At 41.9% G+C, this 27254-nt stretch overlaps 1 protein-coding gene across 3 annotated transcripts; it reads right to left on the bottom strand.

Annotated features, from left to right (window-relative positions):
* Window positions 1-3349: 3349 nt before the first annotated feature.
* On the bottom strand, window positions 3350-26423 carry TEX26 (testis expressed 26). Of its 3 annotated transcripts, XM_020884400.2 has the most exons (7): window positions 26226-26423; window positions 21861-21942; window positions 16586-16751; window positions 13949-14099; window positions 6246-6422; window positions 5915-6076; window positions 3352-4179 (listed from the first exon to the last, which is right to left on the bottom strand). In XM_020884400.2, the coding sequence occupies exons 1-7, from the start codon at window positions 26401-26403 to the stop codon at window positions 4106-4108; spliced, it is 990 nt and encodes a 329-aa protein (XP_020740059.2). In that variant the 5' UTR covers window positions 26404-26423; the 3' UTR covers window positions 3352-4105. The 3 variants fall into 3 exon arrangements, with proteins under 3 accessions (XP_070327856.1, XP_070327855.1, XP_020740059.2); XM_070471755.1 differs by lacking the exons at window positions 21861-21942; window positions 26226-26423 and adding an exon at window positions 15319-15446 and having other exon boundaries at window positions 3350-4179; window positions 16586-16672; XM_070471754.1 differs by lacking the exon at window positions 26226-26423 and having other exon boundaries at window positions 3351-4179; window positions 21861-22088.
* Window positions 26424-27254: the final 831 nt, after the last annotated feature.

Raw genomic sequence — 27254 nt, 5'->3', positions numbered from 1 at the left:
CCCAGGGATGGAACTTGAGTCTCTCGCATCTCCTGCTTTGGCAGGCAGAATCTTTACCACTAGCGCCACTGTTAGCCATTGCAATGCTAATCTCAATGGCGTGCAAAAGAAAGCATTTCTCTCTCACTTTGTGGGTCAGAAAGGTAGATCAGCTAGGGTAGCTGTATTAGTCCATTTGGACTGCTATGACAAAACATCATAAACTGGGCAGTTCTTAAGCAATAAACATTTGTTTCTCATAGTTCTGGAGGCTGGAAGCGCCAAGATCACAGCACGAACAGGTCTAGTGTTTGGTGAGGACTTTCTGGTTCAGATAGCCATCTTTTCTCTGCGTGTCTTGTGTGGCAGAAGGGAGCTCTCTGGGGTCTCTTTTATAAGGGCACTAATGCCAATCATGAGGGCTCTGCCTTAAGATCTAGTCACCTTCAAAGGTCCCACTTCCTAATACCATCACTTTGGGGATTAGGATTCCAATAGAAGAATCTTTGTTGTTGTCATTCGGTTGCTCAATAATGTCTGACTCTGCGACCCTGTGGACTGCAGCACGCCTGGTTTCCCTGTCCATCACCAACTCCCAGAGCTAGCTCAAATTTATGTCCATTGAGTCAGTTATGCCATCCAACCATCTCACCCTCTGTCATCCCCTTCTCCTCCTGCCTTCAATCTTTCCCAGCATCAGGGTCTTTTCTAATGAGTCAGCTCTTAGCATCAGGTGGCCAAAGTATTGGAGTTTCAGCTTCAACATCAGTCTTCTAATGAATCTTCAGGATTGATTCCCTTTAGGATTGACTGGTTTGATCTCCTTGCTGTCCAAGGGACTCTCAAGAGTCTTCTCCAACACCACAGTTCAGAAGCATCAGTTCTTCAGCATTCAGCCTTCTTATGGTCCAACTCTCACATCCATACATGACTACTGGAAAAACTAAAGCTTTGACTAGACGGACCTTTGTTGGCAAAGTAACATCTCTGCTTTTTAATAAGCTGTCTAGGTTTGTCATAGCTCTTCTTCCAAGGAGCAAGTGTCTTTTAATTCTGTGGCTGCAATCATTTTCAGAAGAATCTTGGGAAGATGCAAACAGACCATATCAGCAGCTCTCCTCTCCACACCTCTCATCTCCAGCAGCCAGAACTTAGGTCTGCTAACATCTCATTGGTTAAAGCGAGTCACATGATCAAAGTCTGGGGAAACATCTCCCATCTTTAGTAGGAGGGGTTGCAAAGTTACATAGCCAAGAGTCTGGAGACAGGGAGACATGAAGAAATGGGGGGTGATACTTCAGTTTACCACGGTGCCCAGAGAAAAAGTCTATCAAATAGTACATCCCAATACTGTGCTTTTAAGTAGCATTTGTGGTTCTAGAGTGGCAGTCACTTGCCTGTTCTGCAGTTCTGGAGGCAGGATGCTTTCCTGTCTCCAGCCACATGGATGGCAACCCATCTGGTTGTCTGCCAGCAGGTTATCTGCTGCTGGCAATGGAGGTGATATAGGCTTTTCTTGCCTGTGCTGCCCTTAGACTACCAAAACTACCTCCGAAGAAGTAAAGGGAGATTTGGGAGAAGGGTCGATTAGGTGCAGGTAGGGGATATTCTAGGGTGGAGAAACTATTATGTATGATACCATAATAAGCACATGATACCATGCTTTTGTAAAAGCCCATATAACGTCACAGCACAATGAGTCAAATTTAATATCTATAAATTAAAAAAAAAATTCATTTAAGAAGTCAAAGATCAGGAATTCACTAGCGCTCCAGTGGTTAGGACTCTGCGCTTTCACTGCTGAGGGCCCAGGTTCAGTCCCTGGTTGGGGAACTAAGATTCCATAAGCCAGTCAACTTGGCCAAAAAAAATTTAAAAAAGAGGTCAGTGATCCTATCTGGGACTTCCAGGGGCTGGAGCTCTCTTCAATCTTTCCCAGCATCAGGGTCTTTTCTAATGAGTTGGCTCTTAGCATCAGGTGGCCAAATTATTGGAGCTTCAGCATCAACATCAGTCCTTCCAATGAATACTCAGGGTTGATTTCCTTTAGGATTGAATGGTTTTATCTCCTTGCAGTCCAAGGGACTCTCAAGAGTCTTGTCCAACACCGCAGTTCAGAAGCATCAGTTCTTCAGCACTCAGCCTTCTTTTTTTTTTTTTTTGTTAAATCCAACTTTCACATCCATACATGACTACTGGAAAAACTAAAGCTTTGACTCGATGGACCTTTGTGGAAAGGAGGACAGTGGAAAGCTGAAGGTCCAGCTATAACGTGTCTGAAGAGATGAAACCTTCAGCTTCAGGAGAAGCTTTGTTAGCACAGTCTGAGGAAGTGGGTTAACATAAAACCAAACCGTGTTCACAGGGATACACAGCTTGTACTAGCATAAGTTTATTGACTATTCTGGGACACACAAGCTAGAACAAGAGAGCCCATGCTGTCAAGAGCCAATGACTCTCTCTCCATCCATGATCTGACTCCTGCCTCCTAGACCTCTTTCATCTGACGACCCTCTGCCTGGTCCCCAGCCAACTATGCTTCAGCCACTCTGCCTTCTGACTCTTTCCAGAACACTTCAAGAAACACTTCAAGATATTTCCTACTTGGATGGCTTGCTGTTCCCCAAGCCTGGAAAGCTATTGCTCATCTTTTGGCATGGCTGGCCCTTCCTCTTCTTAATGGGTCAGCTTAAACCAGGCCTCTTTATAGGAGCCTTGGACTATCACAATACTGCTTACACTGTGTGTGTGCGTGCATGCTTAGTTGCCCAGTCATGTGTGACTTTTCTGTGACCCCATGGACTGTAGCCTGCCAGGCTCCTCTGTCCATGGAATTCTCCAGGCAAGATTACTGGAGCAGGTTGCCATTTCCTTCTCCAGGGGATCTTCCTGACCCAGGACTCAAACCCAGGTCTCCTGCATTGCTGACAGATTCTTTACCATCTGATCGACCAGGGAAGCCCGATGCTGTGTGTAGCACCTACACTTCGTAATTCTCCTGTTCATTTTCACTTGTTTATGATCTCTCCCTCTCTCCACGATGCAAGCTCCATGTATGTCTTTCACTACTAGTGTATCCCCAAGATCTACAACCCTGCCTGGCACATAAGAGGTGTTCAATAACTATTCATTGAAAAAAGGGCTCTTCAATGTTTAATATTTGGTTTAAGATCCTGACGGAATATGGGCCATACTCTGGAGAGTGCTGGGAGGACAGGAAGTCCCACTGCAAACACTAAACTGAGAGAGAATCCATATGAAATTACTCGTGGGCCACAGCTACAGTCCCCAGTGCTCCAAGAAAGACAGAAACAGCAAAAAAAAAAAAAAGAGAAATTTGGAATTAAGTAAATGCACAGAAAAAAAAAAACAAACCCAGATGAGTGGCAATATGAATATAAATAAAAAGCATAATTCAAGGTCAAAACCATTAACACGGTCAAAGAAGAATAACATGTAATAGGAAAATGAAGGAGCTCTGTGTAAGTCATAAGCACTAATAAAAAACATAGGAGCCAAAAATACATAGCAAAAATCCCAGAAATACTAGGAGACATTGATGAAAACACTTCCATTGTGGAATTTTTTAAATATTTTTGCCTCAAAATATGACAGTTAAAATATACAATTAAGACAAAGAAGTGGCTTAAAAATATAATTAACTATACATTTTTTCTTCTGCTATTCATGTAATACACAAATCATTCTTATACTTGGCATAAAAAATGTTTGCTAATTTTCCCAAAGCAGAGATTTGTTTTTTAACTTTCAAATTCAAAATCAACAATAATGAATTTTTTAATCCCCTGATAATTGAAAAATTAAGAAACCTCTTCCACATAATTCCTGGTTCAAAGAGGAAACCAGAATTGAAGACACAAAGTAAGTATCCAAAAAAGAATGGTGAGAAAACATTACATCAAAACTCACTGGATACAGTTAAAATTGGGTGGGAATAGGTTGGGAGGCAAGTGATGATTTTCAGCCTTAAATGATTTTATTGTTTAAAAATAAAACAAAATTACACAAAGTCATGATGAAATTATAATTCAGAACAATTTGGATCTTATTTTTTCTTGATTATTGAGAAAAGAACTCAGTTACTTTCAGATGTTCTTCATTTGAACTATTGTTCTTTTTTATCCATTCTTTGGCCCATATCACAGTAAGAGCGAAAAAAGCGATCAAGAATCTGCCTTTCTGAAAATTATGAAGAAAAACAGGATGAAATTTTCCACTTAACTATTTCAGGGTTAAATAGAGAAATTTATAAGTAGACAAATACCCGACAGTAGTACTCTAAAAAGCATTCAATGAGATCAAAAGAATCACGATAGTCAAAGCTATTATGTCTAATAGCTAAAAAGACTCTTCAATATTCAACATCTCTTGAATGTAATTATTGACTAAAAAGAGCAAACAATATTCAAGGGATCAGCAAGACTTCCTGGAAAGAGCGTGGATTGTGGAATGAAATAGACTTAGGCTTTAGTTCTGTGCAGCCCCTCTAGTATTCTTGCCTGGAAAATTCCCTGGACAGAGGAGTCTGGCAGGTTACAGTCCTTGGGGTTGCAAAGAATCAGGCACGACTGAGCACAAATGGCATACGTCTGTCATCTCTATTTATTCGTTGCCTCATCTCTGAATCAAGGTACTGATACTTACCTAGCACAGTTGTTGGAATGGATGAAGAGTGCTATATGTGAAGCACCTAGACCATGCTTGTTCTGGGTGATGTGATGATAAACAAAACAATAGAGACTATTGTTCCAAAAGTTTCATGAAAGCCAGGGTTGCTTTTCTGCCCACCAGTATTGGTAGGCTTTGCAGTCTTTGAGTGATAACTGACCATGGGAGGCCCCTCGCTCCCCAGCCTCCATTTCCTCATCTGGAAATTGAAGGAGTCTTGTCTGGTTATGAACATCTATGGTCCCTTAATTATAATTACATATTTTTAGATTGTACATGGTGGAGCTGTAAAGCTTTGTCACTCCTAGAAATTACCATCTGTGCGGCCAGAACTAAGAGAAAGGAAGAATGCAAGTGATGTTACCTGTCCTGTGTTCAGTGTGACGAATGCCACTGGAGGGCTAGAGAGCAGGGTGTGTGTGTGTGTGTGTGTGTGCGCGCGCGCGCACCTGAGTTACTCTCCACCTAAGCTGGCATTTGTTTTTGTGATCTCACGTTTAACTTTGAATGTTTTACAATGTACGTAACATGTTAGTTTGGTGATATAGGAATATGTGTCCTAGAAAGTGACCCAACCAGTCCTGAATGACATTTATCTCTTTGAGGATGAGATACATGAAGATTTGCATGTACCCTAAGAAGACTGTCACACACACACACAGAAAAACACCAAAGAGGAATAAAGATTACACAAACTAAAACAAAGCTATGAGAGAGCACAGACTTCCACTGGAGAAATCAATTAACCGTAAGAAAAAGAGAAGTCGCCCTGGAGCAGTTCAACCACAGCAAAGTGAGATCAGAAGTGAAAAGCTAGATGTTTTCTTTTTAATAAGTGGGGATATATTCACTGGGGCCTCTTGGAAGAAAAATTTATTTTCAATAGGTTGAGGTTTACACAAAACTGTATATGTTGCATGCGTGCTCTGTCGTGTCTGGCACTTTGTGACCCCATTGACTGTAGCTCTCCAGGCTCCTCTGTCCATGGGATTCTCCAGACAAGAATACTGGAGTGGGTTGCCAAGCCCTCCTCCAGGGGATCTTTCTGATCAAGGGATTGAATCTGCATCTCTTGCACCTCCTGCAATGGCAGGTGGATTCTTTACCACTGTGCCACCTTTTTGTATTCACCTACATATCTATTGAACACCAGGGGCTAGAAGTTGGGAAAATTTCTATTTGGTGGAAAGCCACACATTATTATGATCTGTAATTTATCGAATAGTAACTTGAGACCTCATCTTACCTTTGTAGGAAACACCCTGAAGGTACTCTGTGACTTGAGAGGGGCTGAATGAGTTCAGAATCGTCAAGAAATCCAGGTAGGCTTTCCCGTAATCACTTTGGTAAATGGACTGCTTCTTCGTACGCTCCTGGCTCCTCATGTGGCTATACAGCACAGAAGGGACTAGAGAGACGCATGGGAAGGGAGGCCAAGAAGCTGTCACTCAGCAGAGAATCCCAGCCTTTATTTGTGGGACTCGCCAGGTCCCACAGATGTGTTGTGGAAAGTATTGAGGAATCTCGGAATAAGAACAGTCTACAAAATTGTTTTAAAAAGCTACAGATGTACTCACCTAGACCTTGAGAAGCAATGGGTAGGCTTGAGTAGCATCCGTATTTGAAACTAAAATCCTGTAACTCAGGAATTTTAGCTGGAATTTGGTAATTCCTTCTAAATTCTGTGTCTGCTGGTCGGGGAACTAACTTTTTCCATTCCAGAAACATCTGAGAATGCTGTTTATCCTTTGGATCTGGGGAGGAGGTACAAATGGAAGGCAATAATTACTCCTTGTAAAGTGTTTCTAAATAACATCATATTTTCATTCCATTTTGCTTCTGGCAGTAGCTTCCAATTTATCACACTCAGAACCCTCTCTTCTTACATTTAGAGGTATGGTCAATGTACTTTTTATGGACGTTTCAACCAAGAAATAATTTTCTGCTTTATCAGGCACAGGAAGCATAGGCTAAAATGATCAGAAGTAGTTTCTAATGAATATACTGTTCATCAGTTAGGAGTGTTCTTTTGTTTCTGCTTCATGGACTCAGAAAGCATGCCTCACTCCAGTAGTCCTGCCTATGCCCTGGGGCTGGGGTTAGGAAGCAGAGTGAGATATTTTAGATAGGGCTATGGTTGCCATATAAAATATAGGAGTTCAGTTAAATTTGTTGTAGTTGCTGTTTTGTTGCTACACAAGGCCCTTGCAATGGAAATGTGGAGTTAAATTTGAATTTCAGATAATGAATAATTTTTTGTGTCTGTATAAGTACTTATTTTTTACCTGTTATTAGGACTTCCCTGGTAGCTGAGATAGTAAAGCATCTGCCTGCAAATGCAGTATTCTTGCCTGGGAAATCCTATAGACAGAAGAGCCTGGCAGGCTTCAATCCATTGGATCGCAAAGAGTCGGACACAACTGAGCTGCTAACGCAATATCATTAATCAGTTTTAATTGAGCATGTTGTATTTTTATTTGCTCAATCCAGCAAACTTAGATAGGCAGTACACATCATCCCCATTACCTGGAAAAGAACCACTTGAAAAAGGGCCTTACTGATGGAGGGTTAGGCCAGATCATTGCTATTAGTGGGTCATAGTAGTGTTGTTTTTGGAAATAACTCTGCTAAGAAATATTCACTAATATGATCATTAAAACCTCTGATGTACTAGCTAAAGCCAGGTTCCACAAGCATTGCCAGATTAAGAAAGGAGAGAATCATGTCATCTCACTTAGAATGAGCTCACCCCTAATTCTTGCTACAAAATGTTGGTTCAGAGGCACATCACACAACATCAGCTTTAATCAGAACAAAAATATTAAAAACAGGAGTATCATGAGCAATGTCACAACAGTGCTAATTACTACTGACTCTAACCTTGATTCTTCTTCCAAAATAGTTTTTCAATAGGTCTTCTCAAAATAGACTCCAATGTACATTGTATATCAAGCAATATGTGATGTCATCTACTGGCACCCAAGAGCAGTTTAATATGTATTTTTTAAAGAATGATCTCCATCCAGAACAGCACAGAGGGAAAGGGTTTCACTATATGGTGTCTCTTAATTTAGATGTCACAGGGAGAAGAGGACATGGGTGCTCAATGGCCCTCATAATGACCTCATAAACCACCCGAGAAGACAAGGTTATAGAGAGGAGAAAACTCTAGGGCTCCAAAATCAGGACACTCCTTAAGATATTTTGGACAACTGTCTGGTATTGTTGCTAGCAAGCACCATCTATATAACTTGGTTTTTGTGAATTACTAATAGCTTTATTAATAAACAAATTCCCATTTTTTGCAGATGTCTATCCCTTTTCCCTAGCTACCGCTCAAAAGCAAATGCTTTCAGTTCCTACATGTGTTCTGTGCCAAAGTTAAAGATAATGAAGTCATTGTTCTATCTTACTGCTACTGCTAAGTTACTTCAGTCGTGTCCGACTCTGTGCGACCCCATCCCTGGGATTCTCCAGGCAAGAACACTGGAGTGGGTTGCCATTTCCTTCTCCAATGCATAAAAGTGAAAAGTGAAAGTGGAATTGCTCAGACATGTCTGACTCTTCATGACCCCATGGACTGCAGCCTACCAGGCTCCTCCGTCCATGGGGTGTCCTACCTTGACAACCTCAAATGAGTGTGATGAGAAAGAGATAGACAGGAGACACAGATACAGAATGTAATATCTTGCAACTGTAACAAATGGAGATATAAATCAGAATTACCTAGGAAGGTTATGCCAAAATATACCTGCTGAACCTCATCCCAGACATGGAGAATTTCTAGATGTGGGAGGGACCCAGGCACTTATACTGTGAACAAGCTTCCCATATGCTTAAGAATCACTGACTCTAAGCTTTGGATAAGGTTCTACAGAAGCCCAGAGGGAGGGACTTCTCTGGTGGCCCAGTGGTTAAGACTTCACTTTCCAATGCAGGGAGTGCAGGTTCGATCCCTAGTCAGGAAACTAAGATCCCACATTTCTCATGGCCAAAAAAACCCCCAAAACATAAAAAACAGAAGCAATATTGTAACAAATCCAATAAAGACTTTAAAAACAGTCCGCATGAAAAATCTTTAAAAAAAGGAAAAGAAAAGAAACCCAGAGGTGGAAGGAAGACAAGAATCAAAAGGCAGATACAGTGGGAGGGAACACGGGTAAACCTATGGCTGATTCATGTTGATGTTTGGTAGAAACCAACACAATACTGTAAAGCAATTGTCCTTCAATTAAAAATAAAAAAAGAAAGGCAGACACAGAAAAAGGTGTGTTTTGACGAATGTTCAGCACTGAAGCTAAAATGGGTGGTGCAATCGTCAAATGCAGTCTAACTGGTGTGAAGGTGAAGAATGCAGGGCAGGGAGGAGCAGTAGCTGAGGGTGAAGCAGGAGGGGAAGGTTAGGATCCACACTGAGAAGGGTCTTGAGAGACTTGTCCACAAGTAGAGCAACTGGAGATGAAGACCCAGAAATGACAAAAATCAGGCTCCGGATTTACTCTGAGTTCCTTTGAAGAGGAAGAGTAAGTCTTCATTGATCCTTAGTACATATCACCATAATAGACCTCATTAAATATTTACTAAATTGAGTGAACAAAAGAGAAAAAAGAAACGTAATCGCTATGTATTAGTAATTAATCTGAACCACACTCTAGTGACTGCCTACATGATATATGCTTACAGTAACTTTTAGTTCTTAATCCTTAACTAATGGTTTTATAGTCTTTATAAAATTTCCTAAAAATGAGTTCCTTCGGCACTATTGGGAGAAATTCCTGATACAGAAGGATCTGAGGAACACCATATGAGTGCTGAAGTGCAGCCGTAATGTTGCTGAAGTCCCAACAGAGAAGATAACCTGACCCAATGTCAACCCCACCCCGAGGGACGATCCCTGCGCCTCAGGAGACCAATTCCCACTGGTTTTCTTTTCCAGTTGGTAAAGGTGATAGGGCTTCCCTGGTGGCCCAGTTGATAAAGAATGCACGTGCAATGCAGGAGACCCAGCTTCGATCCATGGGTGAGGAAATTCCTCTGGAGAAGGAAATGACTACCCACTTCAGTATCCTTGCCTGGAGAATTCTATGGACAGAGGAGTCTGGTGGGCTACAGTCCATGGGGTCACAAAGAGTCAGACACAACTGAGCAACTAATACTTTCACACTTTCACAAAGGTGATACCAGAGTAGTTATAGTCCAAAGGGAGAAACTGCCCCTTTGAGATAGTCCATGGAATTGCAAAGAGTCAGACATGACTGAGCAACTAAACACAGCACATGACGTTCAATCCCTAGGTGGGGAAGATCCTCTGGAGAAGGAAATAACTACCCACTTGAGTATTCTTGTCTGGTGAATTCTATGGGCAGAGGAGTCTGGCAGGTTACAGTCCATGCAGTCGCACAGAGTTGGACACGACTGAAGCAACTTAGCACACATAGCACATGGTGGCTGCAGAAGGGCCCCTGCGAATCTACAGCAAGGACTGTTCAAAACTACTAAGACCATGGGCACTTACTCTATAGGCAGGTGAAAGCTAGTTCTGCTGTTCTAATTCATCAAAGCCAAGTTCTCAAGCCTGAATGTGTAAACAAGCCCCTTTTACTGCTTCTCACTCATTGGCCTTAATTCAATAATGAGGATTCAAAGATAAGACACAGTCTCTGTGTTTCAGAAGCTTAAAGTATTAGAGAAACAGATACATAAAAGGGAATCACAATATTTTTTGATAAATGCTGTGGAAGAGGGAAGAATAGGAGCTACAAAAACATGGGAGGGGCACCGATCCAAATCTGGGGGATCAGAGAAGACTCCTGGGAGAGAAATGAAGTTTACATTTAGACTTCAATTATGGACAGAGATAGGGCTTCCCAGGCGGCTCAGTAGTAAAGAAACTGTCTGCCAATGCAAGAGCTGCAGGAGACATGGCTTCGATCCCTGGGTCAGGAAGATCCCCTAGAGGAGGAAATGGCAACCCACTCCAGTATTCTTCTTGCCTGAGAAATCCCATGGACAGAGGGGAATGGAGGGCTACAGTCCATAGGGTTGCAAAGAGTCGGACACGAATGAGTGACTGACATCTGGACAGAGATAGGCTAAAAATAAAAGGAGGGAGAGGTCTTCACACAGAAGAGGCAGAGGGCAAAGAGCACAAGGTTACAGGAGGCATTGTAAAACTGGAGGGTAGGGGGCAGTCGTGGAGGCTGGAGGACGCTGTGGGGGTGGGCAAGGACCAGATTATACAGCACTCACCTTAAGGCACTTAGCTTTTATCCTGGGGATAAAGGGGAGGGAGATATCACTGAAGGATGTTAAGCTGAAAAGTGATGTCAATTGGCACATCTGGAAACTTACTATGACCCTAGTATGGACACGAACTTGAGGAGACAGAGTTGGAGAGGGGAGTGGACTAGAGGTCATCCAAGAGATAGATGATGATAGCCTGGATTAAGGCAGTGGCCGTGGGGAGGGAAAGAAGCAGATGGAGGTGAGAGATTTAGGAGGGAGTCTTGACAGGTCTGGGGTATTTATCCACACATGGGGAAATGGTAATTCGTGCTTGCAGAAAGCACAACTCTAATTGGAAGCTCAAAGACATCTTTTAAGAATGCTGACATTTCAGATGTTTTTCCATGACCCTTTATCTGCAAGTATGGAGGTCTTTTGGATTCTGTTCCCATCCAGCTTCAGAAAGTATACTTCCCAAACATTCTCTCCATCACTCAACAAATATTTACAGGGAATGAGGCTACATACTGTACTAGGTCCTGAGTGAATAAGAACTTTGGGGGGCATACTGAGTAGTAGAGGAAAAAGTAAATCACCAAGAACAGGAAACAAGAATCAGTCAACAAATGACTGCAGAATGCAAAGGAGACAGACAAGCAAGATGACAGCACGCCTCTTCAGATAAATTTAGGAAAGGTCTCACAGGCAAGGTGACATTTAAGCTGGAGTCAAGAGAGTGACAAAATGAAACTGCGCCTTTCAGGCAGAGGGTACAGGCTGAGTGCTGACCGATGGTGGGAAAGAGGTTGCGATCTTAAAGGAACTGAAAAAAGGCTCATGTGGCTGCAGACTAGTGAACGAGAGGGATGGAGTGAAGAGGAAAGCAAGGGCCAGGACAGGCTTGCAGGGTCTTGTGAACCAGGAGAAGGAAGTGAACCATGGATTTTATTCAAAGTGCAAAGGAAGACAGTGAAAAGAAGCAGTAGAAGTATTCGATCCAGTTTAGACTGTGAAAGAGCCTCTGACTGCCATGTGGCAATGGAATTGCAGGGGTCTGTAGATGACACAGGAAGTTCAGTGCTAGGGAAAGAAGAAGGTGATGACTTGGAACCCTAATGAGGCCTCTACTTGATCCCCCAATACACAAAATCAGGGGCCCAAGGAAGGACTTGGGGAAGAGATACAAATGCGGAAATCCTCAGGATGATGGAGAGTTGCTTTTATAAAGGAACCAGGAACTCAAAGGAACTCTGTTAGAGGTCAAGTAGAAAAAAAAGACCAAAAAAAGAAGGAGACAAAGTAGCAGAAACCAGGAGAGTGTGGTGTCACAGAAGTTCAAAGGAAGAGAGTTTCAAGAAGGAGCAAGTGGCCACCGGCATTTCATGCTGCCAGGTTATTCGACATGTTGACAAGAGTAGCTTCAGTTACCAGATGGGGGCAGAGACCAGATTGGAAGGCTTTGGAAGTAAAAGAATTAGCAGTGCTTCCTATGAAACCCAGTGGATGGTATCCATGCAAATGACTCCTCCCTCCCTGCACTTGACCATACTGAGAGGAGACTGGAGAGGTTAACACATTTTTAGAAGATGGAAACCAAATAGACATGCAGCAATTGAGTTAGCAAAGTAGAGAAAGCTGAAATGAAGGGACTGCAGAAGGGGTTAACAAAAATGTGAGCTAATCCACACAGCAAAACTCCAGCAGGCTCAAAGTCAGGGAATTGGTTCAGTGGAAGGCTGATATGGGGGCTCAGGGTGGAAAATAGGTGACCTTGGTCAAAACTTGGATACAGAGTGGTTAGAATTCCCTGGATCACCTTCTTAACCTCATGGTAGTCACATGATTACCCTTCTTAGCCAGGTTCTTGGGGCAAAACTGAACCAAAGCAGCTCTGGATCCAGGGACACCAGACACAGCAGAAGGTGATGCACTGAGATGCTGGACCAGGTAAAAACGGATTCAGTGAGTGTGACAGGCACATAGGAAACTAAGCATCTGAAAAGAGATAATTATTAACTATGGTAAAAAAGAGCAAAAGAGAACTAAAAGGAAACATACCCATAAAATATCATTTGGCTCAGCAGTGTTTGTTGTTGCTGCTATTTAGTCTCTAAGTCATGTCCAACTCTTTGTGACCCCATGGACTATAGTCTGCCAGGCTCCTCTGTCCATGGGATTTCCAGGCAAGGATACTAGAGTGGGCTGCCATTTTCTTCTCCAGGGGATCTTCCTGACCCAGGGATCAAACTCGTGCCTCCTGCTTTGGCAGATGGATTCTTTACCACTGAGGCACCAGGGAAGCCCAAGCAGTGTTAACATAATTATAATATATCATATGATCATAATTATAATATAAACACTAACAAGTGCATTAACTCCAAATTTGTAATATAATTATATTGAGAGGATGGATGGAGGGGACTTGAGAAAGAATTGTAGGAGGACCACATCCTCAGTTACTATAACTGAAGTCAATCATAACGCCTAAGACTGAGGAATCAGAAATAGTAGTGTGAGGTATATGATTTTAAAATATGGAGGATCCCATAAGAATAAATAGTTGAAAGGATGGAAATTGATAGTGGGAGTAGGACCGAGAGTGGATGGGGGAGGAGTTAGGGAATTGCTGTTTCACTGTGAGCATTTAGGTAACTATTAGATTCACTCTATGCACATATCAGTTTAATAAAAGGAATTTTAATATAAGTGTTTTTAAAATGGTAAACCAGCAGTAACTAATTGAAGACAGCAGGCTTAACTCGACCCCATCATCTTCTCCTGGCTTGTCTTTGTCCTTTGAACCCAAGAAGCCTTTCCTGACCTCTTCCTCCAGTGTCAGGCTGAATGTCCTACTGTGCATCCACAGGACCCTGCATTTCCCACAACGTGCACCTTTTTATAGGTGCTCACTAGGTCAACTTTTGTTTGCAAAATTGCCTTTCTCCACATCTATACCGTGAGTGTCTTGAGGGAAGAGACCACATCTGTGTTGCTCACCATGGAGACTCTGGTCCCCAACATTTAACCAGGGAAAAGGAGAAAAATGGATGTTTACCCTTTGATCGGTCCACAAAGTCTCTCTTTGTGATGGAAATAAACTGATTTCCTATTGCCTTCCGAACCTCTTCCATCGATGCAGCAATTTTCCAAGGAAAGTAGCTTTTTACTGAGGTTGTCGATTGAGGTAGTGTCCAGAGAAAGAAGTCCTATGGATACACACACAATTTTCAAGAAAATCCACAGGGTTTCACCTCATGGAATGAAGAACACGTGTGTTTTCGTATGTATGTGCTGTCGCTTCAGTCGTGTCCAACTCTTGTGATCCCATGGACTGTAGCCCGCCAGGCTCCTCTGTCCATAGGATCTCCAGGCAAGAATATTGGAATGGGTTGCCATTTCCTCTTCCAGGGGATCTTCCCAACCCAGGGATCGAACCCAAGTCTCTTACATCTCCTGCATTGGCAGGTGGGTTCTTTACCACTAGTGCCACCTGGGAAGTGTTTTTGTATACACATTCTTTTGAGTTCTTTACACCCAGCTACCACATTGAAGCTGCAGTGTCTTGCAGAGCTATCATCTGACCCAGTTATAACATGGAGCTTTGTCATTTCTTTGACTTTTCATGTGGAGGGCAAGAAAATATGACTGGGAGACGTGATCATATTTAAATATATTTTATAGGTAAATAAGGTTTCCCGATGCACAGAATGTGGGATGTGAAGCAAAACAATGGGCCAAAAATGGCAGAGAGGCCTCAAAAGAGTAAATAATGCAATAGAGCCTCAACTTAGGTGATGGGAGAGTCTACAGGCTGGCGGAGGAACACTCATTGGCTTAGACAGCACAGAACCCGCCCACTCTGGCTCTCATTGGTTGAGACAGTGCAGGACACCCTGCCAGCCCAGCTGTCATTTGTTGAGAGCCTTCAATAACACTTAAAGGGAAAATAAGTGCTGTTCAGTATGTATGTGTATGTCATGTGTATACATATATAGTGTAATATTGTAACTATTTTACGTTAATTATAAATCTTCAGGAAAATACTTAAGAGGTAAATAGATTATATGTGGGTGCCATGAGGAACCAAGTTAAATGGGGCATGTGTATGTGTTCTAATGACTCCAAAGCCTACATCTAAAGCTCACCTTTTCCATTCAAGTCACAGATTTGTGCATTCAACTGCCTATTGGACATATTCTCACCCAACATGTCTTCAACTGAGCTCACATTTCCCCTAAACCCTTTCCCACCAAACCTGGTCCTCCCGAAAGTTCCAGTTCAGTAAAAAGCATCAGCACAGACCCAGCCATCCAAGTAAAAATCAGGAACAGCATCCTTCATTCACTGCCACCTTGTCTTTTATATCATTGCAGTCATCAAATCCTGACCTTAAATTCTACTGGCCTGACCATCAAATTCTACTACCTTATTATCCATTGAACATGTCCAGGTGGTTCCATCCCAGGAGGCACCATGCCATGTGGCAACCCAATAAATGAAATCTTACTACAATTGAGCTTTGCATTTTATGATGGGAGAAGGGTACATAGTACCTAGAAAACAGAGTGAAGGTCAGCCACTTTCATTTAGTGGAGAAGGGAATTCTAGCTGGCTCTTTTTAAACTAAGCCTATGAGTTACCTTGGTGGATAAGAGAAGAGCATTCTGGATAAACAAAATAGTACAAGTTCTGATGGTTTGAGAATGCAGATACCAAATACAAATACTTGTATGTGCCTGTTCATAGCAACTTTGTTCATAATAGCCAAAAGGTCAAAGTCACTCAGTTGTGTCCGACCCTTTGCAACCCCATGGACTATGTAGTCCATGGAATTCTCCAGGCCAGAATACTGGATTGGGTAGCCGTTCCCTTCTCCAAGGGATATTCCCAACCCAGTGATTGAACCCAGGTCTCCCACATTGCAGGCGGATTCTTTAGCAGCTGAGCTATCAGGCAAGCCCAAGAATACTGGAGTGGTTAGCCTATCCCTTCTTCAGCAGATCTTCCTGACCCAGGAATCGAACAGAGGTCTCCTGCATTGCAGGTGGAGTCTGCAGCCAAAAGGTGGCAATAACCCAAATGTCCATCAATAAATAAATGGATAAACAAATTGTGGCATATAAATACAATAGAATATTATTCAACCATAAAAAGGAATAAAGTGCTGATAGATGCTACAATATGAGTGAGCTTTGAAAATGATGTTTTTAAACAATGCTAAGTGTGAAGCTAGACACAAAAGTCACATATGGTATGATTCCACATATAAAATATCTAGAATGTCATCCATAGAGACAGAAAGCAGATTGATAGTTGCCAGAGACTAGGGGAGTGAGAAACAGGAAGTAATTTCTTAATGGGTACAGGGTTTCCTCTTGGGATTATGAAAATATTTTGAAATGAGATAGAGATGGTGGTTGTAGAACATTATGAACACTAATTGCCAGTGATTTGTTTACATGAAAATGGTTAATTTCATGCTACATGAATTTCACTTTAATTAAAAAATATTTCTTATTTAGGGGGATAAAGGAGAAGTAGTTAGAAATAATTGTGAGAAAGTGAGCAAAAAATAGTCTAAGAAGGACCATAGCTGTAGATGATGAAGGATCTTTGGGATATATCCAAACTCTCATTCTTATGGATTATGGATACAATATTAAAGTCAAAAGATATGTAGAGAGTATCTTACCTGACTAGGGTAAAATCTGTGGTTCTTGATTCCTCTTGAAGTCCCAACATTGATCGAATCCTCTTTAGAATAAGATTTCCAGACATACTCATCATTGTACTGTGTTTGATTAGGAATAGGATCACTAAGTGAATATGTATATCCTAGCCTTCTGGTACTTTTCTGACTATAAGAAAAGAGTAGAAACCAAACTAAGATTACATACCAAATTTCACAAGAGTACACATGTCAAATAATTTTTCAAAGGTTGGCTGGCTTGATGCCATAAATATTTCAATATCTAGGTTTCCCTGAAACAAAACAATCCTGTATCTTAGGATGGCCCTTAACTAAAGTATGGGAGTCCTAATATGAACTTTAAAAGAATAATCTCAAATTCATTAATTTTTTTAATTAATTTTTTAAAAATAACTGAGTACTCTTCTGTGTAAACAAGTAGTTCAGTGTAACCAGATACTTGGTAAAGACAAGTTTCTATGAAAAGTATTCCAGTTAATAAAAGGAAGAAATATAAGAATTAGGATACCAATGGTTTTCAAGTCCCTACTGAAATAACGAAACGATCAGCAGTTGCCACTGTGAATATACACACAAAAAGCCACCTATTAAATATTTTTGTCAAAATACCCAACCTGAATCAGATGAAGTCTTTGCAATATCAGATTACAGGAAATACATGAAAAGGAGGATGTTTTTAAATGACAGGATGAGGGTGGAATCAGAAAAATCCAGAAGAATAACTTGTTTCTTTGACAAAGAAATTCTCAAAGCCTCCAACTAATAAAAAAAAAAAGAAAGAAAGAAAGAAAGAAAGAAGAGTGGAAGAACCTATAGGTTAAGTGAATAAAGAAATATAATGTGTAGACCTTGTTTGGATTAAATTTCTAGCCAACTTCTTTTTTTAAATTATGAGACAATTGGGGAAAATTGGATTGCTGATTGGCTATTTGAAATTAAGGAATTGCTTTTTTAGGTGATATAATGGTATTGTTACATATTTTAAAAGAGTCTTTATCTTTCAAAGATACATAAAAACAAATTAGAATTGTGTGTGTGTTGGGTTACTCAGTTGTGTCCAACTCTCTGCAACCCCATGGACTGTAGCTCACCAGGCTCCTCTGTCTATGGGATTCTCTAGACAAGAATACTGGAGTGTGTTCCCATTCCCTTGTCCAGGGGATCTTCCTGACCCAGAGATCAAACCTTGGTCTCCTGCATTGCAGGCAGACTCTTTACCATCTGAGCTGCCAGGGAAGCCCAAATACTTAGAATTAACATTATATAATGCTTGGATTTTGCTTCAGTATTATCAAGTGGGAAGGCTAAGTGGAGGATATATATTAAAAATGTCCATGTGTTGTTGATTATTATAGCTGGATGATAATTGGGAATTTATTGTATATTCTTTTTTCTATGTCTAAAATATTTCATGTTGACTTAAAAAAAAAAAGAGGGATGGGTTAGATTCAGGTTATGTTTGTAAGAAACCAAACATCTGGAAAGTGGGATCCATCTGGATGCTGGACTGTTTCACTTGTCATTTAGATGCGCAGATGCAAGCATGACTGTGGTCCTAAATCAAACCAAAGTCATCAAAGGTGCATGAAGATTTTTGCAAAGGGAACACAGCACAGATTACTTTAAAGGAATCAATTTGCACATCTGCATTTGTCAGTATACTCTTTCCTAACGTGTCTTCCCAAGTACAAATCTGCATATCTATGTGGGTCTTTCTTTCCTGCATCTCCCATCTCTTGCTCTCTGCATTCTTCTTCATCATTATACTTTGGGGTATAAGCCGCCAATCATGAGAAGGGTGCCTGGCAAAGGGAAACTTCATTACAGTGATTTCAGGGAACCCTCTTGTAACCCAAATTCCATACACTTACCCAGGACTTGCTGTTCTAGGTCAAGAGTGAAGGGTGGAACTGTAACCAGATTATTCTGGCCTGTGTGGGGATGTTCTGAATGTAGGTACGCTGTATGTAGATGGTGTGGCTGAGAGTAACAGCTAGTTTTCCCTTTCCTAACAACTATCAAATGTTCATCCCTCTCTAAGGAGAGCTTCTAAGAGAGCAGAGAATATAGATTGCTGAAAATGGCTCTTTCACTCACATCTTTAAATGTAAGCATTTTTCCAGCTTTTTAAAAAGTCCCTAGGATATGTCGATAGCAGGAAAGAAGAGCATCTCTGTGAAGATGAAACAGTACAGAATGGCAATGCTGATTCTTTTCAGTGTAACTGGAATCTTTCAGAGACTATCACATTTTTAAAGATTTACTGTATAAAACTGGTACATGAAAATCTTGTGATCTTTTTTCAGATTTTTAAAATTCATCATTCAATAAGATACTTAAATCTACTTTTTTAACCCATATGCATTATGAAACATTTACTTCAATATAGCCAATCCTCATTTTATTTTATTATGTAAAATATTTAATACATGAAAGTATATGCTAGATTGTCATACTATTAATTTTACATGTATAACTATATGCTAACCTATATAACTTTTTCTTTCATTAAATGCATAGTAAATATTTGTTTGGTATCTAAAGAAATCAATTAAGTTGTTTTTTATTTTTATGCATGGTATTATTTAATCATTTCCCAAAGTCAAGCACCAGAGTTCTGCACACACGAGAACATATTTAACTAAGAAACCTCATTTTTTGAAATCATACTCCTCACTTAACAGATAGCTTACATATTTAGCTACACATTTCACTGTATTATTTTTATTACTTGGATATAATTAATCATATTAGACTTAAATCGCTTTACACTTCCCCTGTCTACTTTTAATAATCTTCACTAATATATGCATTCCATAATTTATCAGTAGTTTTCATAATATTTCTCAAAACATATTTTAACATTTATTTGACCTAGAAGTGTAGCCAGATTTTATTTTGACAGGAAGTAAACCTAACTTCACTTGCTGGTTGGACAACAACTGATTTTACCAGCTAAGTAAGCCTGGTATAAATTGCATGAGTTAAATATTCAGCTCAAAGATTTGGATAAAAATAGATTTAAAGTATGTAATGATAAAAAAAATATTATATTGGAAAACATTTACTGAAATTAATGTTCCTATTTTCCAAGTACTTTTTGAGTATATAATATGAAATAAGTTTCTTCCAAGTGAAGGAGTAACAGATGTAATTTAATAATCATTTGCTAAGACGTGCCTTTTCAGTACATGTCTCAGAAAATGAGATAGGGAATAACTCAATAACCAGATGACAAATCATCTAATTATTTTCTTTCAATAAAAGTGAAGGAGTACCCAACCAAGCTGTCAGCCAATCAATCATTAAAAATCACCTGTGATTTTGCCATAAAACCATGAAGAGTTCAGAGTATTGAATGGCAATGCTTCACTAAAACTCCTTTCATTCACATCTACTTAATTATGAGAACAAGTCTTCTCAATATGAGCATTTATAAATAAAAAAAAAGTAAGCAGGGAAAATTGATGCTGAGTGTGGTCTTATTCCAAAAATAATAACACTCAAATATGGAGACATAAAGTAATTGAAAACAAAACATCCCCATTTATCTCATGAAGATGCAATTCCAAAAAATTTACTTTTTGTGTTTAGTAATTATCAACAATTTGTAATGTGTTTATTGCTTTGAGCAATTCTGTACTAAAAATAATTGTGATAACTCAATACTCAGTCATATAACATGTTTAAAAATTAATTTCAATTAATATACTGAAACACTTGCAAAGAGGTATAATGGAGTGATCAATAAATTGCTTTCAAACACAAAATATATTAGAGCAGGGTAAAGTTCTATGGAGGAAGTGGACTGGGAGTAAGAGTTCAAGAAGGAAAGAGAATGAAATAAATAATCTATTAAAGAAGAGCTTGTTGGTGTATATTTTTAAAAGGGTCAGAGAGTATCAATTTGCTAAGGTGGTTAGATTGCTCACTGGTTATGTGTAAAGAAATGATTTAATGGTCTTGTTTTAAAATGTCAATGTTTAGGATGGGCTGGAAGTTTTATGTTGTACAGCTGTTTTAATTTATGATGAGAACTTTCCTGTGACCTTTAAAAAGACGTGAATTTGAAGACCACTGACCTAGACTCCGTAAGTACCCATTTGGCTTTGGCTTTCATCCCAAATGTTTCCTCCTCAGACAACCGTTACTGTCAGATGGTGAATCTCCCCGCAGGGGACATAATGTGGCTCCGTGGGATAGCAAGTAACTCAGAAATCAAGAGTCTTGCAGCCCTGTGCCTTTTGGAAATCTGTCATAAATATTATGTTGAGGGAAAATGAATGGAAATATGGGGGGTAATTTCTTCATGCTAGCCAGGAGACTAATATGTTCAACTTGTCCTCAGAACAAACACGTTAGTTACGAGTCATCATTCCCACTTTGCCAACCTTAAAACCTTTAGCCGAAGTAAAACTGGGCTTGTTACTTGTCTAAGGTAGCAGAGAAAACAAGGGTTAATTAGAACAGGGTACTGAGGTTCAGCTCAGAACCCATTTCTGCCTGACTGCACTGCCGCAGTCTGGCCAATACTCCATTGGACTTCTCAACAACGTGCACTTCTAAGGTGAAAAGATCCTCTACATTGGAAGCAATCTATAGAGTAAATACAGGCAAGGGAGGGACCTCCATGCTGATTTCCCATCAACCACCGATGCAATGAAAGATGGTAGCCCCACCCTTGCTCACCCACCAACGAGCTTAGAGGGGCAGCTGATGGAGAGAAATTCCCACCACCCTCGGTTCAGGTGGAGCTGGGGAGAAGTTGCAAAGCAATATTGCTTTAGGAACCAATAGTTGGAGGGGTGAAGGTAAAGGAAAGCGGACCTTGACCTTGTTCGACCTTTTAAGACTACAGTTGCGTAGAAGTGCTAACAATTCCTCACTTGTCCATTCATTCATTTGTTATTGCCTACCTCCTGTAAACCAGGTAATGGACTCAATTCATGCTCCATGTTTAGGTAGCACAATTATATTAACTATATACTGAGTCTGTTGTAAAGCATGACACACAGTGGCTTTATGAAGGATCCATGTATTAAATTTCTAAATCTCCCTATAGGGGCTTCGGATACTGTTTTAAGGTGAAAACCCTCTCTGATGCTTGGAGGAGACCTGTGTGTGCATTGGGTCTTGTCTGAATGCATTTTCTATAAGCATTCTCTGATTACTCTCTATCAGTTTTGGACTCTGAATAATAAAAGACAGGTGAACAAGGTCAAGTGTGTACATCAATCTGGCACGAATAGGGATGTACCGAAACAAAGCAGGTGCTGTTCCTGTCTTAGGTGTGAATGCAGTCCTCATCGTGGTGGCATAAGAATCCCAACTGGTATCACCTGCTAAGAGCACAATAAAATGGTTTTAAATGTGGCAGACAGCATATTTTGATCAAATGTTATTTCAATACTTAGAGCAATTTTGCAAGAGAAAAACATTTTGAGTGGTAATATAGAGTCTAAAGGAATGAAGGCCAACTTGTGAGCTCCACCAGGGAAGAAGGGAAGCTCAATTTAATCATCTGAGTTTCCCCCCTAAATAAAAATGTGTTCAGCCGTGTCTGATCCTTTGAGACCCAATGGACTATAGCCCGCCAGACTTCTCTGTCCATAGGATTTCCTAGGCAAGAATACTGGAGTAGTTTGCCATTTCCTTCTCCAGGGGATCTTCCCGACCCAGGGATCCAACCCATGTCTCCCACGTTGGCAGGCAGATACTTTACCACTGAGCCACCTGGGAAGCCCTTCTTTAAGTTACTCAAATAGGTCTATTGTTTTCCTTGAGAATTCACATAGGCTGTTTTCAAGAATTTGAGCAATACATAAAAATATAAAGGGAGTTCATTTGAAATTCTATCATCTTAATATACTCACTATCACTGTTTTAATGCCTGACTTTTCATGCATCACGTTAGATACATCTGTAAATGCATGAACTGATTTTACACAAAAGGGGTCATAGTTTGCATGTCGGGTATTCTCCTGGACCCCTTCTCCTTACTCCTTGCTCATGCTGTCCTCACCCTCCACCCGTCCCTCCCCCCGTGTTAACAGTTGTGCCTGTTTCTTTCCAGACTTTCAGACCAGCAGATATAATCATATACAGATTGATATATATGTATATCAAACTGGTTTGTAAAACATTTTATTTTTTAAATTTCCCCTATTCTTTCTTTATTTTTAATTTTTTGGCTATATGACATGGCATGTGGGGTCTAGTTTCCTGGCCAGGAATCAAACCCGTGCCTCCTGCCTTGGAAGTGTGGAGTCTTAACCACTGGACTGCAAGGGAAATCCCAATGTATTGGGTTTTAGTCCTATTTTGTTTCACAAAAAGAGGCTTATCCTACACAAAGTAACCTTTGTGTATCTCTTCTATCTGTCACTTAATAGCATGATATGAAAATCCCTCCAATTCATCTGGTGCAGCTCCAATTCATTCTTTGTAATGACTGCACAAGATTGTATGGTACGGTGAAGTCACTCAGTTGTGCCCAACTCTTTGCGACCCCATGGACTATAGCCCACCAGGCTCCTCCATCCATGGGATTTTCCAGGCAAGAATACTGGAGTGGGTTGCTATTTCCTTCTCCAGGGGGTCTTCCTGACCCAGGGATCGAGCTAGGGTCTTCTACATTGCAGGCAGACTCTTTACCAGCTGAGCCACCAGGGAATCCCATTGTATGGTATAGATGTTCTTTCAAGTCGTGAGAGTGGGTGAGCTCAGCAAGGGATGGAGTGTCATTAGAAAAGCTAACGTCTGAAGGCTGAAGCCCAGAGCTGCCCAATGTCAGAGGTTTGGGAGATGAGGAGCAGCTGGAGAAGGAGGCTGAGAAGTGTGTGAGATGAGCAGAGAACCAGGAGGCTGTGGATGGTGGAAGGAAAAAGGAGGTTCCAGGAGGAGGGAGGGACCACCTACAAGGCAGATGCTGCTGGCGGACCCAGGAGAGTGTGAACAGAGAATTCACTGCTGTGCTTAGCCACTCAGTCGTATCCGATTCTTCTCGACCCTATGTACTATAGCCTGCCAGGCTCCTCTGTCCATGGGATTCTCCAGGCAAGAATACTGGATTGGGCTGCCATGCTCTCCCCCAGCAGATCTTCCCAACCCAGATATCAAACTCAGGTCTCCCGCCTTGGCAGACCCTAGAACTGATCTGCCCAACCTCTCATTGCCAACGAAGTACCACCAAATTACTTGGGAATATAGTTATAAATTTCAATTCAGTGGTCATTCACTCCTTCATATCTTGGCAGTTACCTGTGGCTTTTTACATTTCACCAGCACCTGGGTGAAATGATCCCTTCACATTTGGTGAGTTTCACCTCCACCTGAGGCTCCCCTAGTCTAATGAAGGCTTAGCCCCTGCCTGTCATGCTCTGTCCCTCTGCTTGCAGACTCCTGTCTACTCTCTGATCCCGTCATACTAGAAATGACATTATCCTTTGATTCTCCTGCTTTAGTGGGGATCACTTTACACTTTAAAGCATTTTATTCCAATTGCAGAATTAATGCTCTTTGTTGAGAGAATTTCAAGCACGGACAAGTAAGTGGGGAGAAACTGTGAGGCGGTGTTGCTCTCTAAAGAACCATCATTGAGCCTGATTTGAAGCTCTGAGTTTGACTCTTAGAGAAATCAGGAAGTTTTTTCCTAAGCAAGCAACACCAACCTAGGCCCTATTACTCTTGGCAGATGCAAGTAAGGATGTGAGGTGAGGAACATCCTGGATTATCTGTTGGACCCTAAATGCAATTTCAACATCCTCATAAGAGAGAGGCAGCGGGGTTGAGGAGGCCATTGTGAACATGCAGGTCAAGACTGGAGTGATGGGGCCACAGGTCAAGAGTGCCAACAGCCACCAGAAGCTGGAAGACGCAAGGCAGGATTCTCCCCAGAAGCCACCAGAGGGGGTAGCCAAGTCAATAGCTTGATTTCAGGCTTCTGGTCTCCAAAATGTAAGAAAATAAATTTTGTTTGTTTTCAGCCACCTGTTCATGTTAATTTGCGATAGCCCTTGGAACAAATACAGCACTTAAGAGCCCAGTCAATAGTAATAGTTTAATAGCAATCAGCCCACGGTGGTCATTATCAACCTCATCCTATTTTGAGATCAGACCCACCTTTTGGAGGGTGATCCAGCAGTGGAAGATGGAGCAGCACAGAGTGACTGTTAGAGATTTGAGACTGGGTGTGAAGGGGCAAACTCCCCCAGGGGGAAGAGGCACTTTGGAGGCAGAATCAATGAGACCTGGTGATGACCTTGAGGTGTCGGTGCCCTCCCCTCAACTTTGAGCATCTGGGACCCTCCTCTCTGCACTTTTGAGTCTAGGAGGACAAGGAGTATAATTTTGTACATGAGTCTGAGGCCCTCCTGTGACACCCAAAGGCATGTGGCAGACAGATGGATATTTTGGTCTGAGATTGAGGAGGAGTTTATGAGCTAAAGATTAGAGAGCCATGAATTGGCAGCTCTGTGTAGACTTGAAGCCCTGTGTCAGGATGTGGCCACTCAGTAGTATGTAAACCAAGAGGGATACACCTTGGAGGATAGCAACATTCCCAGACAAGAGAGGGGAGAGCAGACAGTGAAAGAAACCAAGACAGGGTGGCTAGATAGGGAGACGAGATTCAAGGGGAATGCAAAGCGGGAGATCCTGGGGAGGAGCAACCCCCCCCCCTCCCCAAACACACACACACTGTCCTCTGCCTCTCCTGTTTGCCTGGACACCACAGAGAAACTCGGCGTTGTAAATATTTTTGTATTAATTTTTTTTTTCATCTGCTATATGTAATTTACAAAGGGATGAATGGGATGAAAGTATGCATTTCATTCATTCTCCCGGGGAGTGCAATCCTAGGGAATTTACAGTTGAACAATCCCCACTGCTCTGGAGCCACCAGGGGACCACAATTACCCAGCCAGAGGGCTGCAGTGGGTTATTATTGCCACGAGAAAGGCCAGGATGGAGCTGACTACACAGTAATCATGCCACTAGCATCACAGCTAGAGCGCCTCTCCCTCCACCGACACAAAAAGCTGAGTTAGTAAACCCGCGGCATTTGCATGCAGAATTAGTATTAAAAGCGCTGCTTCTGTTAGATACAAAATCCCTTTGAAAGAAAGGGAAGCGAAGATTAGAAGCGAGCACCAAGGGCCCTAGTTCCCAGCCTCTGCGCCTGGAGGTCGCGTCTCAGCCTTCTTCAGCCCTGCCCCCATGTCTGGGCTGTTTCTCAGATCCTGCCTGGGATCAGGGCTCCCCCTGGGTCTGCTCTTTTCAGAGCGCCCCACCATCGTTCCGTCTTTGTCTTTAGCCTTGTTCTCCCAAAGGCGTCAGTCCTCCCTTTCCCTGGTACCCTCCTGGGCATTTCGCCGGGCGTTTAAACAACTGAGCCCTTTTAGGGAAGGGTTTGGCAGGAGTTAGGGCGAAGGTCTGGGGAGAGGCAAGGTCGGGAACGCCCTTTCATTCTCTCCGAATTCCCAGCCTCTATTTAAATTGAGTTCCATCCATAGAAGCGCGGCATCTTGAAGACCTAGGCGCCTTCGCCCTAGGTACCCCAGCTCCAGGAGAGACCCCGCCCCCGAACCTCGCCGGGCCAGCTTGGCAGGGTCCGCAGGCTTATTTGGCCGTCTCTTGTTGCCATATTGAGAAGGGCACGCATCTTCCGGCCCAGGCTCTGCCATTCTTGCTCCAAGAGACCGTCGTCGAGAGGCGCTTTCCACCAGCTCGACTGAGTGCTGCGGTGGAGCCTGTTTTGTGACGCGTCGCCATGGAGACGCAGGAGGCTCCCGACAGCTCATCCCCGGTGCACCGAGGTGCTGAGCTCTTCCCCAGGCCGGCTGATGACCCTGTGCGATGATAAAAAAGATGTGTTTCTGGTGCCATGGATACCTTACTTTTGTGTATTTGTGTTATTCATGCAATGAGCTTTCCTGAGCACCGTCAGACATTTGGGGAGAGGAGCAAAAGGGAATTAGACTGAAAAGAAAGTAATGTTGTCCAACTTGAACTGCAGATGTTCATCTTTGCACAGTTTTCGGCTTAAGCGAATGAAGGCTAAGTTGTCAGGGATCTTGCAGGATCTGAGCAAGAGGAAGTAGGAATCGAGCAAGAAGACAAAATCGCAAGTCATGTGTGTCAGTGGAACTCGAGCCAGAGTCTCTGAGATAACTCCATGCTATCAAACGGGTGACTCTGGCACAGGAATTAGGGTACAGTGGGAAGGTGGAAAGTGTGCTTGGAAAGAGGACTGAGCAGGGATGAGTGAGACCCCATTCTCTTCACCAGGCCACGTTCCTGGCACCAAAAACTGTGTTTTGTACTTGTTGATTTAACTATTCTGTCCCCACAGATTGGACTGTGTCTCTCTCCCCCAGGTATGTTAGCATTTTCACAGCATGTAAGAGGGTCTTATATTATTGGCAGCTACCTGGTAATCTGGTACATACTAGCTGTTTAGTAATACTGAATGTCTCCATTACTGTCTCCAATAGCTGTTAGGATACAGCTATTACCCACTTCCTTAGCTGGTAAAGAATCTGCCTGCAATGAGGGAGGTCTGTGTTCTACACCTGGGTTGGGAAGATCCCCTGGAGAAGGGAAAGGCTACCCACTCCGTATTCTGGCCTGGAGAATTCCATGGACTGTATAG

Source organism: Odocoileus virginianus, chromosome 8, assembly GCF_023699985.2.
Source record: "Odocoileus virginianus isolate 20LAN1187 ecotype Illinois chromosome 8, Ovbor_1.2, whole genome shotgun sequence".
In the NCBI taxonomy this organism is placed as follows: domain Eukaryota; kingdom Metazoa; phylum Chordata; class Mammalia; order Artiodactyla; family Cervidae; genus Odocoileus; species Odocoileus virginianus.
The sequence above is the reverse complement of the archived record's forward strand: the minus strand, read 5'-3'. Positions and strand labels throughout refer to the sequence as shown.